At 32.9% G+C, this 18,501-nt stretch overlaps 1 protein-coding gene across 2 annotated transcripts; it reads right to left on the reverse strand.

Moving 5' to 3' along the window:
* Positions 1-2,397: 2,397 nt before the first annotated feature.
* On the reverse strand, positions 2,398-6,453 carry LOC140834225 (protein NSP-INTERACTING KINASE 2-like). 2 transcript variants are annotated; one of them, XM_073198966.1, is made up of 11 exons: positions 6,108-6,453; positions 5,673-5,802; positions 5,495-5,566; positions 5,248-5,391; positions 4,959-5,030; positions 4,807-4,866; positions 4,496-4,590; positions 4,016-4,165; positions 3,585-3,926; positions 3,118-3,497; positions 2,398-2,936 (listed from the first exon to the last, which is right to left on the reverse strand). In XM_073198966.1, the coding sequence occupies exons 1-11, from the start codon at positions 6,208-6,210 to the stop codon at positions 2,616-2,618; spliced, it is 1,869 nt and encodes a 622-aa protein (XP_073055067.1). In that variant the 5' UTR covers positions 6,211-6,453; the 3' UTR covers positions 2,398-2,615. The 2 variants fall into 2 exon arrangements, with proteins under 2 accessions (XP_073055067.1, XP_073055068.1); XM_073198967.1 differs by lacking the exons at positions 4,807-4,866; positions 4,959-5,030.
* Positions 6,454-18,501: the final 12,048 nt, after the last annotated feature.

Below are 18,501 nucleotides of genomic sequence, written 5' to 3' on the forward strand. Positions count from 1 at the left end.
TTAAGATTGGAACTTGGACCTAACTCAACCCTAAAAGCTAGCTCAAGGGGAGGATTGTCCAAGCCAATATATGCCACTCAAAGGTTAATTATCTAACCGATGTGGGACATTTAACACACCCCTCTCACGCCCAGGAATGAACATCTGGAGCGTGGAGTTTGGAAAATGACCCAATTATGGGCAGAACGGGTGGCTTAATTATAGGCAGTCCAACACATAACGGTGAAACCCGGGCTCTGATATCATGTTAAGATTGGAACTTGGACCTAACTCCACCCCAAAAGCTAGCTCAAGGGGGGAGGATTGTCCAATTCCATATATACCACTCAAAGGTTAATTATCTAACCGATGTGGGACATTTAACACACCCCTCTCACGCCCAGGAATGAACATCTGGAGCGTGGAGTTTACAAATGACCCAATTGTGGGCAGAACGGGTGGCCTAATTATAGGCAGTCCAACACATAACGGTGAAACCCGGGCTCTGATACCATGTTAAGATTGGAACTTGGACCTAACTCAACCCCAAAAGCTAGCTCAAGGGGGGAGGATTGTTCAATTCCATATATACCACTCAAGGGTTAATTATCTAACCGATGTGAGACATTTAACAGTATATCAAAATTATTAACCAATTTTTCCCATAAAATTAAGATTCAAGAAGAACATACTTGTGATTAAGGTATCTATTTTTATCTTATATTACTCCTTCTTTAACTATTTTCACTTCGGTTTTAAAATAAAAATGTTCAAAAGATTTTCTAGTTTACAATGTGTCGGCCAATTGTTCTTACAGACGTCGGAAATATAGTCTTTGTTTATCGAAAGTGAACTTGATCACCATTCTAGTTTTTGCAAAATTTGATATTGATCCGTTCCGAATTTTGAAAGTTATTTCCACATAAAAGTTTTAGAAAATTACAAAATACATCTTCTGTAAAAATTCCGGCCACGTGTGGCAGACATAGCTCAGCCACGAACTGGCAAGATGACGTGTGTGGTACACATGCTGACGTGTTTCATGAAATTTTCGACTTCAGAGCAATTTTGCATATGTTTAGACATTTCTGGAAAGTTTGAGGATTTTTGGATGTGTACTGTAATTGTTTTGAATTTTTAAAGTGTTAACCGAAACTATCCGGTACAAGTTTTATACAAAAATTATTTTTTAAAATGTTTGAACACCTACTACATATCCTAAACATTGTAAAATCATTCAAATTATATTGGCTTGGAATTGAAACTAAGATGAAAAAGTAAGCTATCGAGGTGGGGTTTTCTCTACCGTGAGGTTTTCTCTACAAGTTTCTTCAATAATACAGTTTGACATTTGGAATTTACGGTTAAGTTTATAAACTAATTATTTATTCATATATTACATTATGTTGTGCATGTCACAATATATTGGTCATATTGTACTGCATATTTGAATTTCTGTGTTTATTGGTTTTTGGTTGATTATCGATTGACTATTACTAATGGAATGACTAAATGAATTGAGCCTGGACAACGGTCTATATACCGGATTGATAGTCCAATGGACAATGCAGCTTTTGCTGGGAAATGTGAATCCAATGAACAACATGTTTAAAACTTGGTATATGATTCATTTGAACAACGTGACTTCGGTCCGGTAATGTGAGTTCAACTTGGCTCATAAACGATCGATTATGAACCTGACACGGTGTGCTTGTAACTGTTGTATGAACTTGACGCAGTGGGATTATAACTGATATATGATCCTGACACGATGAGATTATTAATGTTATATAGTATCACCCTTTAGAGAAGTAATATATAGGGGACAAACAGATCGGTTTTCGTGGAAAAATTAGATGAATTTTAGTGCTATATGATTATTGTGTTCTGTTTATTATACATTTTATGCTATGTTTTGAAATATGTCATACTACGTCCTGAACTTTGTTGCGACATGCTACCACGACATGACACTTGTGAAATTTTCATGTATACGTATGTGTATTTGTTATTTGTTTTGTTCGATCGATCTCCACTTGCAGAGTGTTTCCCAGATACCCACCTCTTATGTGAAGGTGAAGTTCCCGAGAATGAACAATATGTAGTATCAAAGGGAGTTAGATTGAAATGGAGTTGAGGACGAATGGTGTTCGTCAAGTGAGGTCCACTGAACGTATTTATCATAAAGACGCAATGATAAAATAGGGAGTCTTTTAGTTTGTTTAAGTCCTTGTATGATTGTAACTTTTTGAGGTTTAGTAGATTTGCTTGAAGTCTGGTTGTGGCCTATAGACCTTAGTCTGTTGACCGAACTACTTTAAAATTGCTCATGTCTTTTATCTGCTTTCAGTTTTATTTTGTATTAACTAGACCAATTATAAAAAGTGGCAAACTAAGATAAAACCAGATCAACCGTGATAACCCCTAAAAATGTTCACTCAAATAATATCATAAAATCTAGAAACAAAAAAATATACATGCCTGATGTCAGTTTCTGAAAGCTTATCATATACAAGCAGGGCTATATTGCAATCAAGTGTTTCACATAGTGACCTATATAATACACATTATTTCACAGAAATCTGGCCATTATCTGTAAATATATGATCTATCCATATTCTTTTGCAATTGTATTGTCATCTTGGACCTGAGAGCTCCATAGCTTGGACAAGCAATGAAGAGTCATCAGTAAGATCAGAGTATCTTTCAGAGGAGGAGAATTCGTTGGCTTTGCATCTTGTCGCCTCGGCTTTTTGAGAAGCTTCCCATTTTTCTGCAAGCCCGTCTCCCTCCAGCATCCGCACCACTTCAGACATTTTCGGTCGATGGCTCGGAAGGTATTGTGTACATAATAAAGCTACTTGCACCATTTCTTCTAGCTCTATTCGATCATAGTTGTTTTTAAGGTCTTTATCTACTAGCATGTCAAGTTTCTTTTCTTGATGAATCTTCTTCACCTGCTCATAATCGTTGCATTGCATGAGTGATTTTTAGTTGGGGAAGATTTAGTAGCAAGAAACGTGTCTACGCACAATATCGAAGCAAAATATAAAGAGGGAAAATGTTAAACTTTTAGATGACATGTGCATCAACGGTTGTTTACTGCATGAAAAAATATGAATGCTTCTTTGTGCTTACCCAATCAAGCATGGCTCCTTTCTGATTAGCTGCCTTGCCAAATTCCAGAGCCCTTTGACCAGTTATCAGCTCCAGCAGCAGAATCCCAAACCCGAAAACATCCGTCTTTTCTGAAGATTGACCTGTCGATAGATACTCAGGAGCTATGTGCCCAACTGTGCCACGAACTGCTGTTGTGACATGTGAATCCCGATGATCAAGAAGCTTTGCCAATCCAAAATCACCAACCACTGCCTCACAGTAATCATCAAGCAGGATATTAGCTGCCTTCACATCTCTGTGAATTATCTTCGGATCACATTGCTCGTGCAGGTATAGCAAACCTCTAGCTGCTCCTAATGCTATTCTTTTCCGAGTACCCCAATCCAAAGATGGTTTAGCTACAAGATTAATTGGTAAATGGTTATTAATACACTATATTGATCATTCTAACAATTATTTTAGGGCAGGATTTGACAAATCTTTACCTTTGAGACGCAAAGCAACGCTTCCATTGGACATGAAGGGATAAACCAGAAGTCTTTCGGTTGAAGTGATGCAGAATCCATAAAGTCGAAGGAGGTTTCTATGAACAGCTAGACTGATCATCTCGACCTCTGTCTGGAATTGGATCTCCCCACCGATGTTATTCGCATCTTTGAGTCTTTTTACTGCCACAACCGTTCCATCGTGAAGGTAACCTTTGTATACATTTCCGAAACCACCTTTTCCAATAATGTTCTTATTGCAAAAATTATGAGTGGCAATCTGAAGTTCTCTGAACTGAAATCTTCGCAAGTTTCCTAGGCACACTTCTTTGTGGTGGTGTTCTGAAATACAAAGAATCATAGCGTGTTCAGGATAACAAATTGATTAGTTGCTAGTTGTTTTGATCTGTGAATGGTTATGTCATATTCACCATTAACGTCGAAAAATATCTGCTTGTTGTGCTTATGTCTCCACCAGAGCAGGAATCCAAATCCAAGAACCAGTAGGCAGATGCATCCGAGGCTCGTCCCGAATGCTAAGGCGAGTCTGTGATTATTTGGCCTTCCCGATGGCTGAGGATCTTTAAGATGAAACATAATGTGTGACATTTATTTCACGTGATTTAATATGGACATGCAGAAAATCTTTAATGGACCAGAGTCAAATAGGATCAAAGGCTTCATTACTATTATTTGTGGCGAACCAACATCTAAGATTCAGTATAACTCTAAACAAGCATCGAGAATAAGATTTTATAAATTATGAGTACGTCTATTTGACCAAAATTACTTGCACTTGAATGAATTTTAAACAATACCAAATTGTTTTCTTGCCTTTATAGGTGAAAATGAGAAAATATACAAGTTACAGTTCTAAAAAATTGTAGACATAGGTAGCTCTGGATTCTTACTTTGTGAATTTATCAAGAAAGACGGAGACATTGGTGCAGTTCCATTGCATTCCGGCTCTTTGCCTGTTGCGCATATCGTCGGATTTCCTAAAACACTGTGAAAACCCACATCAAAACATGTAAATCGACCAGAGGATTAAATGGGGTACCATAATTTTATTCATGATTTGGAAACTTCTATTGTTCTGAAAAATTAATAATTTTGAAAAAGAAAATTATATGAAGGAGGCCTACACTCTTAGTAGTAGCTGATAAATATAAAGAGGCACTGAGGAAGTGAAACTAAAGTTTACCAAATTTGGGAAACTTACTTGAATGTTTTAGCAAGAAGTTTTGGCACTGGACCACTCAAATTATTGAATGACAAGTCCCTGAATTATGATTTGAATTAGTGTAAGATTGTAAGATGGAGAATCTTTAGGCCTTATATAAATTAACCATATTAAAAAGAGAGAAAATTTACAAAAATGTCAGCTGTGTCAAGTTCCCCAAAGCTAAAGGAATAGCTCCACTGAGATTATTATTGTTCAATCTCCTGTTTTCAAAAGAATAAATTAACCGGGACGAATTAGTCCATAGCCCCTAAGCATATATATGTATGCATGTAAACGACTATATCGAGCTCTCTCACTATCCAGAGCCGGCATTAAGGGGTGTATATTTGATTATGTACTCAACATTATAAATTTATAACAGTAAATGATTTCGAAAAGGCACATGTTTTTCATCTTACAGGGATTTTTAGTCCTTACAGATATTGAAGTTTTTTCAGTTGAGATAATGAAGATGGAATTTCTCCAGTGAGCAAGTTATCCGAAAGATCAAGTTCTTGAAGTTTTGGTAGCTTTCCTAGTTCAAGAGGGATTGGCCCTGATATATTATTATCCTGCAACAACCTGCGAAAGCAAGTTGAATAAAACCAGCTGCACTTAATATAAACTAGAACCAATCTTTCTGAGTCTATCCAAAGTCAGAGTATACCAGTTTCGGGGTACTTACACCTTGGTAAGGTGTGTCAAATTTCCAATACTGCGCGAAATGGTGCCGGATAAATTTTGACTCGGGATTGATCTGACAAATCAGCATTCCAAATGTTTCGGGAAAAAGGCATGCGGAAATATGAATGTTTTTCGTGATTTTCGTGGAAAGTTATGTGAAAAAATTCAATCGGGCTTACAGAGAAATGACTAGACTTTCATGTGAACATCCAACTATAGTCCAGCCACAGGGATCAACAGCATTCTCATCAAAATTTAGAACACCATGAGGATCAATCAATGATTTCTTGATATCCATCAAAGCTTGCACTGTAAAATGTTTTGGGAGGGAATCATTTTTTAAATATACTGTCAAGTTCTACTGTAACATCTCAGTTATATTTCTTGAAGAATAACATAAGTATTAACATCAAAAAATCCAAAACTTATAGATATAAATGTCTAAACATATTGTCCATATCTAATAGTCGAATCTAGTATTTTACACCACACGCACTTCAACCTGATTAGAAACTAACTAGCATAGTACTAAACGTGGATGAAATAATCTTCATGAATTTCGAATTCAACGACACGACTTCTCAGTTCAAAAGAGAAAATTAACACTACTTTACCTTCAAAATTCACGCCATTGGGAGTAAGCAAAGCAGCGGCACAAGACAAGAAACTGAGCAAAACCATACTCAACAAAGCAATCATTCCCCTTATTATCTCCATCGAATGATTAGATGTTCAAAAAACCAGCAAACCAAGTGGTTTTAGCTTAATGATAATAAGCTAGTGGAAGTTGGTATTTCTTGTTTCAACTAATCTTCTTCTAAAAACTCATGCATATCACATGAGAACAATGCAATTTGATCTGATGCATTTAGTCATATACAAGAAGTACTGAACAGGCTAAAGTAGGGAAATACACAAGTTTTTGTGGTAAAAGTGAGGGGTAAACATGGCGCCACTAGTCTACCAAAGCAGAAGAAAAGAATATATTTAAAGCAAGATTTTAAAAATTGCCCAATCTTGATATATTCAAAAGGTGATGGGGAAAAAAAGGAAAATTCCTTCAATCATGCTGGTGTTTAGAGGGTTGTGTCACTGCCTCTTTTAGCTTTTTTATTTTTCCATATCATACAATTTAAAAATGGAAAGGGATCTTTTTGCTAACTGTGAAGCACTATGAACTTAAATACTAATATATATATATATATATATATATATATATATATATATATATATATATATATATATATATATATATATATATATATATATATATCTTTCTCAGAATTTTATATATATATGAATATATATCTTTCTCAGAATTTTATAATCTTTCTTTTCCAACAAAGTGGTTGGGATCCGACATATGGAAGAATATAATAGTGGATTAATATATGTTTAAAATATAGTTTGCTAGTAAATGTGAACAAATATGTATTTAAAAGACTAAAAACATGATTATAATTCTTGTACCAAGTTCAAAATTCGTCTGATAATGTTTTTGTGGTGACCCGGACGCTAATCATGTTCTTAATCATCATTGAGACTAATTAATCAATTATAATAAACATGGTCTAATTTTTTTTTTAAAATACAAAGCGGAAACGTAATTTATTTACTTCAAATTACATATTAAACATAAACAAACAATCATGTGTTATCTACAAGAATTCAACTAGGTTCAACTACATATCCGTGCTGAATCTAAGTTGCTTCGAAGCCCGGATCTCCACGCTATCTAGTCCAGCCTCGTTCTCTTCTTGACCCTGAACCTGTCTCACCTGTTGTCATGTACACATACAGACAAGACAATAGCCGGGTAACTCCGGTGAGAATAAATCCCAGTATAAATCAATGAAACATGCAATCATATGATAAACATAAAAGCATGGACAGATAACAGCAATATATATCAAAAGCTGAAATATAATCAATATCAATTTGTCGACAAAGCTCGTGACTCCACGACTCAGACTAGACACAATCCTAGCCTAGGGATCCCGGTTTCCAGACATTGGCATTCCATATCAACCAACAGTAATAGAAAAGACTCCAATTCTATCCACGTTGATATGGCATCGATCACCAGTAATAGAAGAAGCTCTGATTCTATCCACATCGGTATAGTATCGACCACCAGTAATAGAAGAAAACTCTGATTCTATCCACATCGATATGACATCGATCATCAATAATAGAAGAAGTTATAATTCTATCCACATCGATACGGTACCGATCACCAGTAATAGAAGAAGCTACAATCTATCCACATCGATAGCCAAATATCCGGTGACAGACTATGGTACTATTGTCAATACACTATCTTATGACATCGTGCAATATGCCCGTGGCGATCCCACCACTATTAGGCAATTCTGTCATAAGATTACTCTTCTAATACCTGCTATCTATAAATTAAGAGAACAAGTACATCAATCAAATCAATGCAATATCAATACAATAAAGTAAAGTATGTGATTTAGGGAAACTCAAGTCTAAACCGACTCAAGTCGATCTCCCAATACCACATTGACTTATACCTTTATCTTCCCGCTCCGAAGAAGACGAAGTCCTGAATCCAATCCTGTCCATTCTCAATCTGGTAATAACAATACCGAAAAGACACAATATCAATATATCACTCAATTCAGAACCTGTTCTGATCAATACTCAAATCAAAAAATAATCTAATTAATATCGAATCAAGACACAATCTAATCCATATCGACGATATCACGATATAATCGAAATCACTACTGGATCTGATCAATATCAATTTACGGATGTTTCGACGACATAATAATACAATCTCGATAACCCCGTCAGTCTCAACATCACAGACATAATACCAGAACTCGTGATCAATATCAGTACAATTCATAACCTTAGTCACAATACAAATCTGATATCGCATCTCAGTCAAATCGATTCCGAAAATCATAACAATTATAGAGACAGTCTGTTCTTCAATTTGACTTCAAATATACAATGTCTATTGTATCAGAAACATCATATCTGATTCGTATTCAATTCTGACAATCTCATAAATTCAAATAATGTCTAAACGTAACAAAACTTACGTCCAGTTGTAGCCTGCGTCGATAAGAACACAGTACTAAAGTCGGATTTAAAATCTAACGGACGGTTCGAAATATAAAGACGTAAGGATTTCTGAAGCTTCCCTCGTAGCTTTTCTCGATTCCTCTCCTTAACTCTGAAGAAATATATGAATTGATACGTGTGTGTGTGTGTGTGTATATATATATATATATATATATATATATATATATATATATATATATATATATATATATATATATATATCCAACTTGCATGTCAAGCTACGTGGCTGATTTTCCACATTTTTCAAACGGCGCTCGGACGGTAAGAAAGTACCGCTCAGGCGCGGCAGGTTCTGCCCGATTTTGAGACTTATCATGCATTGGCACTCGGGCGGTCATAAACTACCGCTCGGGCGCCGCATTCTCTGCCCAAAATATGCTTCTGTTGAACATTGGCGCTCGGGCGGTTATTTTCTACCGCTCGGGCGCCAATAGTTCTGTCTAAAAATTGCACCCTTTATATGCTTTGGCCAATCTGGTGTCGTAATAGCATGTCTATAATCATATCGATTCATCATCCATATTCTCATATTAACAGAATCAAAATCTCGGGCCTTACAGTTTTAAACTAAGAAACTAAACAGTTCCGTAAAATATGTATATTACACACAAAATAAGAAAAGATAAGAATAACATGCGTATTGGGATTGGCTTTGGATTTTCCCAAGTTTCATTTACATATGTCGTTATCTAGACATTTTGTGTGTTTGTCGGGACGAAATCTTTAACTACATCTGATATTTCAAACCATGTTATACTTTGTTTAAACAAGACTCGTTTGCAAAAAATATTAAAAATTAAATGCACTAAACATCATACATAAACAAAATAAAATAAATTACAAACAAAATATTTGATTCATCTATTTTTAAATTTAAAAAAATTTATTGATATATGTTTTAATCATTAAAAGTTCTTATGATACAATTTATTGTCTATTTTTTTTTCTAAAAAATAGATGAGTCGAATGTTTTGTCTGTGACTATTTTATTTTCTTCTTGCATGGTATTTAGTGCATTTACTTTTTAATGATTTTTGCAAACGAAGCTTGTTTGAGCAATGTGTAGGATAGTTTGAAACATCAAATATAGAATTTAATTAACAAAATAGAAATTCATGTTTAAATATCTTAATATTTAATTAAACTATGCTAACTGACATCTAATTGATTTGGCGAAGTCTAATTTAAAATTACAATTATATGTTTGTATATAACTTCATATATGAGTATCTTTCTTTTTATTTTCTTAAAATAGACTTTCTTTATAAATCTTCAATATTACACTTTTCGATATTTTTAATTTTTTTGATAATATATCAATTCTGATAAAAATAAAATATGGAAATTTGATTAATTTATGAATAACAAAAATTATAATGTTTAGATAAATATTTTAATTGTATGCACATAGAGTATAAATGAATCGAGGCGGTTCGCGAGCTGGCTCAAAAAATATTTATTTTTATTCGAGCTTATCAAATTCGAGTCGAACTCGAACATGTTCATATTTTTTTCGAGCCGAACTCAAGTCCTAATTATTTTGTTCGATACCTCGTGAACCTTATTATTTTATTAATATAATATAATTATATATTAAATAAATATATTTCTATCTAGCTTTTCGAGTACTTATTTTCAAACAATAGTTCGCGAAAATATTCGAATCTTTGAAGCCAAACTCGAATCAAATTCAAACCAAGTGTATTACAATTCAAGTGTATTACAATTTTCGAACTTCGAATCGAGCTTGAACTCGAACTTAAATAAAATTAATTTGAGCCAAATTCGAGCTTTCAAAATTTCATCATATTCAGTTTGATTCAGTTTGTTTATATACCTAATAATACACACACAACGTGCGTAGACGAGCACTTGTATAAATTAAATACAAGTCTTACAATTTATTTGTGTAAAAATATTTCTAACATCAAATCATATATGTTATGGATATCTGAATTCCTCGTAAAAATATACGAGGTAAAAAGTATCATCCATCGTCTTGTTATAGCATAGACAAACAAGCTTCATCTTCAATTATGCTATTCCATATACGATTATAACAGACAACTTTTACATCAAGTTATTTTTTCCTCTCATAACTCAAAATCATATTTGATTCATTATTGAATTAAAACTGACCGAACTATATTAAGTGGTTTTCAAGTTAAAATTATTTGATTTAATAATTAACAAGTCGAGTAGTCGACCTATATTATTGTATGATTTCATTAAATAATATAACATATAGAAATATATAATATTTATTCCAAAGAGAATCCTGTAAATCTAAAGGTAGAGCTTTACCTGTTAAAAATACCATTTGCTTGCTCGATCACGATGGATTTTATTTTATTTTTTCCGAGGATGGAAAACACAAATTATGTTTTTTAAAAATTTATTCATTAAAAATGATCGGTGGAGGTAAAGCTGGAGCACGTAATGTATAACATTTAATTTTAGATAAAAATTAATACAAGATCGTTTCACGTGTTAATTTTGTAAGACATATTTTTCAACTCGATCCGACTAGTGAAAAATATTTTTTTGTTGAAAATATTTTTTTGTTGTATATATGAATCATGTTAACTCTGTTAGAATAAATGCTAACAACAGTTGCGTAGAAACGAACTTGTAGAGATAAAGCAATAATCAAAACAAGTGTGATATTTACAGTATGCCTATGGTGTAAAAAAAAAAAAAAGCAAAACCAAACCGAGGCTTGTAGCGTGTACAGTTTCCTTAAAACAGATTCGCCATCTCCGGTATGTTCTCCGAGCTTTCAGCGGACGTATGTTTCCCGGGATAAAACGGAACAACCAGCAGTGACTTAGCACGAGACACTACTACGACGAACTGAAAACGTACCTTTATTTTATGACCGATATTTAATGGAGGTCAAATGGAAATATAACAATATGAAATGCAAGAGAGTGCTTGAAAGAGATAAAATTTTCATATGTTTGAAGTGAGAAAATGAACATACTATTTATAAGCCTCAAAATGCACACCAAGAGTCATGGAAGATTAATTGACTCAATTAATTTTCCTATTAACTCAAGAATATGAATAGCCAAAACTCTTCAACTAACTCAAGAATGTGGAGAGCCAAAAGACATTTCCACATTCATGAGACAGAATTTTTATTCAACCCTCTAAATTTGATTAAAATTTCTGACAAACTCATCTTATAGATAAAAATATGTGAATTACACATTTAATTTTGTCCAAGAATCAGATTACAATACTCCATTTATTGGGTGTTACTGTTTTAAAGAATCAATATTATAAAATTTGAAATGCTCTTTAATATAAATATTTATATTTAAAAATTAATGTTGTATATTATATTTATATTTTAAAGATGACATTCTGCACACTTTACGACATCATGTTACTATGGTCAATAAAAAAAACATTCTCTTTTCTAATGGATGACACCATCAAGTACAAAAAATTCCATCCAATAAGAAACAGTTCCGTATCATTTAAAGATGATATTTATAAAAGGAGATTAGACAGAATATTTGTAGCATAGCAGAAGCTTATTGTGTAGTCGTGTTTGATTGCTTTGGGTTCAAGGCAGATACGGGAAAACAAAAATGAAACACGGGTTAATCTCAGCCCGATACTTCATATGTAGGACCGAGCGTTTACCGTTTTACTAAAAGTTATAGTTACTGATAATGGTGCAACTCAAATCTTTTTAAACTGCACAGCAGCTCAAACACCACGGTTCGATTGTTCTACCAAGCAGGACAATTATTGCACTCCCTGTAATCAATGAGAATCGAACCCGTGACCTTGGCTCTGATATCAATTGTAGGACCGAGCGCTTACCGCTTTACCAAAAGCTATAGCTAGTGGTAATGGTGTAACTCAAATCTTTTTAAACCGCATAGCAGCTCAAGCACCATGGTTCGATCGCTCTACTAAGCAGGGACAATTATTGTACCCAACATCATATCTAAAGATTTTTGGAGAAAAAATTAGATTTTAATTATAATGAAATTTGATATTTCAGTTGAGAAAAAGGCAGCTATTGAAATTGTTAATTGAATTTTCTAGCATTAAAACTGGTTCGTATTCCTACCATTGTAGGCCCGTCACTTTAGCATTAGCAGGAGAACCATACAAAAAGAAAGTGGTTTCTTTTCTGTCAAATTCTTATTGCCTTTTGCTTCCGCCAAAAGCCCATTACCCTTCTCCATTAGATTGACAAGGGTAGTCAGTTTAATGGAGCTAAAGATTGTTTATTTATTTAACGACTGATTAGTTCATATAAATTATGTGAGCGACGACGGCTCTGGCCCGAACCCATACCGACACGACTGTGTAAATGCGCTCTTATAGCAAGTAGCAACTACTCTGTAATCGTCTTCGTTCTATGAAGATAATTAACACAAATGGATTTATATATGTGTGTGTATCGCATGTGGTCGGTAAAACATAGCCAAACATGGCACATTTATTGCGTGTGTTCCGTAAAATTTAAAGAATCAAGTGATTTTTAAAAAAATTCTTATAGCAAGTAGCAACTACTCTGTAATCGTCTTCGTTTTATGAAGATAATTAACACAGATGGATTTATATATGTGTGTGTATCGCATGTGGTCGGTAAAACATAGCCAAACATGGCACATTTATTGCGTGTGTTCCGTAAAATTTAAAGAATCAAGTGATTTTTAAAAAAATAATTTTTTTTTAAATTTAAATGGTCGGAGATAAAATATTGAAATGCTCAGAGATAAAATAAAATATAAATTTAAAAAACGTATTAAATACAATAAAACGGCACGGCTAGTTTGATAAGATGGTGGGTGTTTTAGGCAAACTCTAAAATTACATCATGACTCTATATAATCGTATTATATAAAGTTAAACATATCGTACAACCATGCAAAGCGTGCACCGATATACTAGTCTATATGATATATGTGGGTGACACAAATAGGTCTATATTTGTTAATTTAAAATAAAAGTATAAATTTTAAAATCAAAATGGTATGAGATAAAATATAATATAAAGAAAAATAGTATTATAATATAGTAAAATATATAGTTAGTTTGATAAGATGGATTATATTTTAGAAAAAACCAAAATTACACGATGACTTCGTATAATTAGTGTATGGTGCTATTGTATTATATATAATAAAATATAATAATATAGATTGTAGAAATAATTGATACTATAAGCTTTTGAAATGATATAATATATGGGACCAAGAAAATGAACTTAACATCAATCAATTAAGAAAGTTTCCCTTTTTAATATCTGGCATACACAAATTATGGGTTCGTCTATGCTACATTGAAAGTTTTTTTTTTACATATTCTAATATATCATTAGATCATGTGAGTCTTTCATATTTTTATGAAAATTGACATATATGCTGATGATACAAGAACAAACATTTGATCACATCATATAGAGAAAAATACTCTAAGTATGACATAAAATAATCCGAAATTATGATGTTGGAGCCAAAAAGGTGGTCAAAAAATGGAGGTGGGACAATGGAAGATAATCCTAATGAAGATTTGTAATTAGTGGGTGGTACCCAAATGAGTAGGAAATAATTGTTTCTTTATACTATATGGTTTGAATTTGAATGAAAAGAAATTGTACCTACAAAATATTAATTGTTTCCTTATACTATATGGTTTGAATTTGAATGAAAAGAAATTGTACCTACAAAATATTAAGCATAGCAGCTCACATAATTTATATTTGGATTTAACTTTTGTCCATAAGAAAAAGAACACATTAAAGAGCATCTCAAATCTAACAAATTTGAGAACCCTAGCTTTAAGCACTACATATTATATATAACTAGTCCACACCTACTCAATAAATAAATCTTGATATTTTCTCTAATATCTTAGTATCAATAACTAAATGTCAATTTAATGCGTGTGCGTTGAATGTAACAAATTTTTTTTGGAGAAAATTGTTTTTTGGTTATGTATGTTTGATTCTTTGCGATTTTGATATTTTATGTTTTAAAATTTTTGTTTTAGTTCGTTATCTTTGTATTATTGAAAATTTTGGTCATTTTTTATATTGATGTGATATCAATGTTGTGCTGGAGTTTATAGTGCAGGTGAGCATGATATTTTAATCACAATAAAAACATGTTATTCATTAAAAAAATAAAAAAAATTACGTACAATATTAAATATAAAAAACATTATACACATATTATAAATTATATATAAAGCCTCATAGAGTTGGCATCAATCTAGATGCATAATTGTGAGCTTTTGCATAAAGATTGAGTGATTTGTAAATTTTAAGACATAAAAGAATTTGTTCCCAAATTTTCTTTTGAAAAAAATTACCCATCAAAGCTTTGGATGCCTTCATTTCCCACCGTTCTTTCGTTCCTTTTTGTGGTGCACAAGTAATATTCTATCCCATAGAATTCCTAATGCCACAAACAAAGCATTTTTGGAAATTTCACTACATTTCACATTACATCATCTATAATATTGATCGAATATTCATCATTGTATATCATATATATGGATCATATACGAATCATGTGATACCCCTTGTCCCACATGATAAAAATTAAATATTTAAATTGAGCTTATAATGGGTTACAATTGATTTATATAGCAACTTGGAATAATCATTTTCGTAAAACGAGAACGAATACGAAGTAGTTGCTATAAGAGTCCATTGTGCAGTCATGCAGGCGTGGACCAAGGCACGGGACATGAGAGAATGGTATCAGAGCCGCTCAACGGCATATTACACCGGGAAATACGTGTTATGTTGGGCAAAGTGCTACGTGTATGACAGCCACCTCTTGAACCTGCTGAGAAAAGTGCTATATGACGGGAGCCAGTGGCGGAGCCAGAAATATGGCTCTGCCCGGGCTAGAATTTTAAATTCTAGAATCTTTTAATATTTTAAATTGATCTACCCTGACTAATATCATATTATTCCAAAATTATACAAAATTTACATATTAATTTTTTAAAAAAAACTGGGTCAACCCTGGCTTTAGCCCGGGTATACTTGCAGGTGGCTCTGCCACTGACGAGAGCCATCTCTTGAACCTATAGGAGCCACTTCTAGATTCTTGTCGCTGGTGGATCGAAGGGTTAAGTCGCGACGAGGACGTCGCGTTCAGAAAAAGTGATGATTGTGATACCCCTTTATCCACATGGTAAAATTATAGGCTACAATGGACTTTTATAGCAATTCAGGTTAATCATTTTAGTAAAGTGGTGATTAATACGAAATAGTTGTTATAGGGATCAATTGTGTAATCACATGCACGAGATCGGGACGTGACAAGTATTGCTATAAAATTCCACATATTATGAACATATAATCATTATACTTTTTGATACAAACGATGAGATTCTAACATCTTTACATTATCTTACGGTTGATTCAATTTTTACGTCATAGTTAATTAAATTAATCAAATATTATCGAAGATACATGCGACAAAGAAAGAGAGAAATTAAATGACCTTTCAAATTTTATGATAAAATGAAAATTTTAATTATTTATTTGGAAGAGAGATTTGTTGCAATTGAGCATCGACATTAGAAAGCATCTCAAATTTGGAATCTTGTGTTAGGCGAGCTATAAGTCATCAGAATATTGACGAAATTTCAAATTCAATGTATTATTAATTTAAATAAATAATAGTGATTAAGATGAATTTGAAATACATCCAAAATACGTGTTATTCCAAATACATTTTCCAAAGATTTCTCATACGAAACCAATTCTTCTCACTAAAATGGGGAATATAGTTCTTTGAAAATCTAAAAAAAGAAAAAAAAAAAATTAACCTCCTAGATGAAATTTAATGGTACTTCAGAATCCCATGTTCGTATTTATATTATAATGTTAACATGGGGAATATTAGTTTTGATGCTAACAAAGCTTGTTATTGTGTTTCTAACATATTTACTCAAGTATCAAGTTATTAACACATGAAGCAAACAGAAAATGAATTCTGCACAAACTGAATTTTTGGTAAGTTTCGGTATCTTAATGATATCTCTCAACTAGTTGATTCAAATGACAATCCGTCAACTTGATTGATCATAAAACTCAATTTGGAACAAGTCGTAATTCACGTCAGTTGGGCAAAATCAGATATTATCAAGATCTAACGGATTGCTGGATTACCAAATTGATTGCACGAAAATAGCAATCAGTTGGGTATGAGCAGTTGCGATATTTTCATCATATCTCTCAGCTCAATTATTGGAATAAAGCGATTCAGTATACGTTGGAAAGATAAGACGGTGATCTACAAATCATCTTCAAAAATCAAAGTCTGAATCGAAACTTAAGATGCTGATAAATTACGATGAAACTACTGGTTCTGTACAAGCTGAAATCAGCTTAGCTGATTTCAGCATACCAGCTGAAACTGAACTGAATCAGCAGCTGATCAACTGATTTGAACTGAACGAGTTGCTGACCAACTGAACTGAACGATCAGTTGAACTGAACGATCAGTTGAGTTGACCGGAGTTGACCAGTTTAAGCTCAGAAAAAGTTCAACAAGGCGAATTTGACCGTTGCAATTTCAGAAACGTACAGAAATTTTTCAAACGGGCATATTCTTGTATCTAACGTATATATCATTGTTGGAGCCTATAAATACAACATCTTGTATATCAAACAAGAACTTTTGAAAATGATTAAAAGCATGAGCAGTTAGCATGAAGATATCAGCTAGTTGATAGCACAAGCCCTTGTGTGAGGATACATTTGAAATATACATTGTAAATGATACATTCCTCACACACACAATCACTCACACATGTACAAGAAAGTAGAACTTCAAATATTAGTTGAGTGAGTCTTTACACAAAGACGTAAAATAATGTGTTTGTAGTCTTTGCATATGGGACATTAAACAATATGCTGATTGTGAGGTGTTGCATACAATCTTGAGTGCTAGGAGTTCAGTTAAGCAGAAGCGTAAGTCCTAGCTGAATGTGTTTGTACAAGGAATTGTATAAATCAAAGTCTTCTAGTGGATCCTTCCCAAAGGGAAGAAGATGTGACGTATGAGCATTTGAAGTCTCCGAATATTCATAAACAAATTCACATCTATTTATTTATTGCATTTACTTATCATTTCTATTGTTTTAAATATGTATTCTTGAAGCATTTTATGTGTTCTTTAAATACCAAAATATTGCATACCAAGTGTTTGATAAAATGCTTCAACCGAAATATTTGTTCTCATTCAACTTGTATACATTTTAAATGTTTTACAAAATATTTAACCGGTTTCTAACAATGATTATTTCGAGTATTTTCCGCTTGGTTTGAACGCCAAACTCGATTTAATTTATCAGTGTTCAATATTTCAAAAACCGAACTATCGTAGCTCAACGATAATCTCCCTAACCAATCCTAACAGAATATGTCACCTATATAACATTTTTTTCTTTTTTTTTTTCAAATTACTCTCACACCACCATTTTTTTCTCAAAATTATCATTGCAACTTATTTTCAATATTAAACATCTCAAATTTCAATATGTCCCCTCTCTAATTTCTAACAATTAGTAGTGTATTAAACATAAATTAAGCATTTAATAAAATTTAAAAACTCACATCAACATTTTTCTCAAATTTGTCATTATACCTTATTTTCAATATTGTCCCTCTCAAATTGTACTATGACATCTCACTTATTTCATATAACTATAATAAGTAAATAAGTTAAGAAATGGATATCTAATTTGGGGTGAAGATGGATTTTCACCCCCAAGATACAATTCAAACTTTGTCCAATCAAATAATGCCATTATAATTGGGTCGGTAAATTAGGGATAGAAGGCCCAATTAAACTGGCGAAGCCCAAATATCTGAAACATGACAGTAAACTAGGC

Source organism: Primulina eburnea, chromosome 6, assembly GCF_022965805.1.
Source record: "Primulina eburnea isolate SZY01 chromosome 6, ASM2296580v1, whole genome shotgun sequence".
NCBI classification, from domain to species: domain Eukaryota; kingdom Viridiplantae; phylum Streptophyta; class Magnoliopsida; order Lamiales; family Gesneriaceae; genus Primulina; species Primulina eburnea.

What these genes read in the sequence shown, in the direction of transcription:
- LOC140834225 (XM_073198966.1), bottom strand. Translation starts at nt 6,210, where the DNA reads ATGGAGATAATAAGGGGAATGATTGCTTTGTTGAGTATGGTTTTGCTC. An exon ending in TTGACACAGCTGACATTTTT is followed by an intron (nt 4,867 to 4,958) that starts GTAAATTTTCTC and finishes ATCATAATTCAG; the next exon opens with GGACTTGTCATTCAATAATT. An exon ending in TTTCTTGATAAATTCACAAA is followed by an intron (nt 4,166 to 4,495) that starts GTAAGAATCCAG and finishes TTCATCTTAAAG; the next exon opens with ATCCTCAGCCATCGGGAAGG.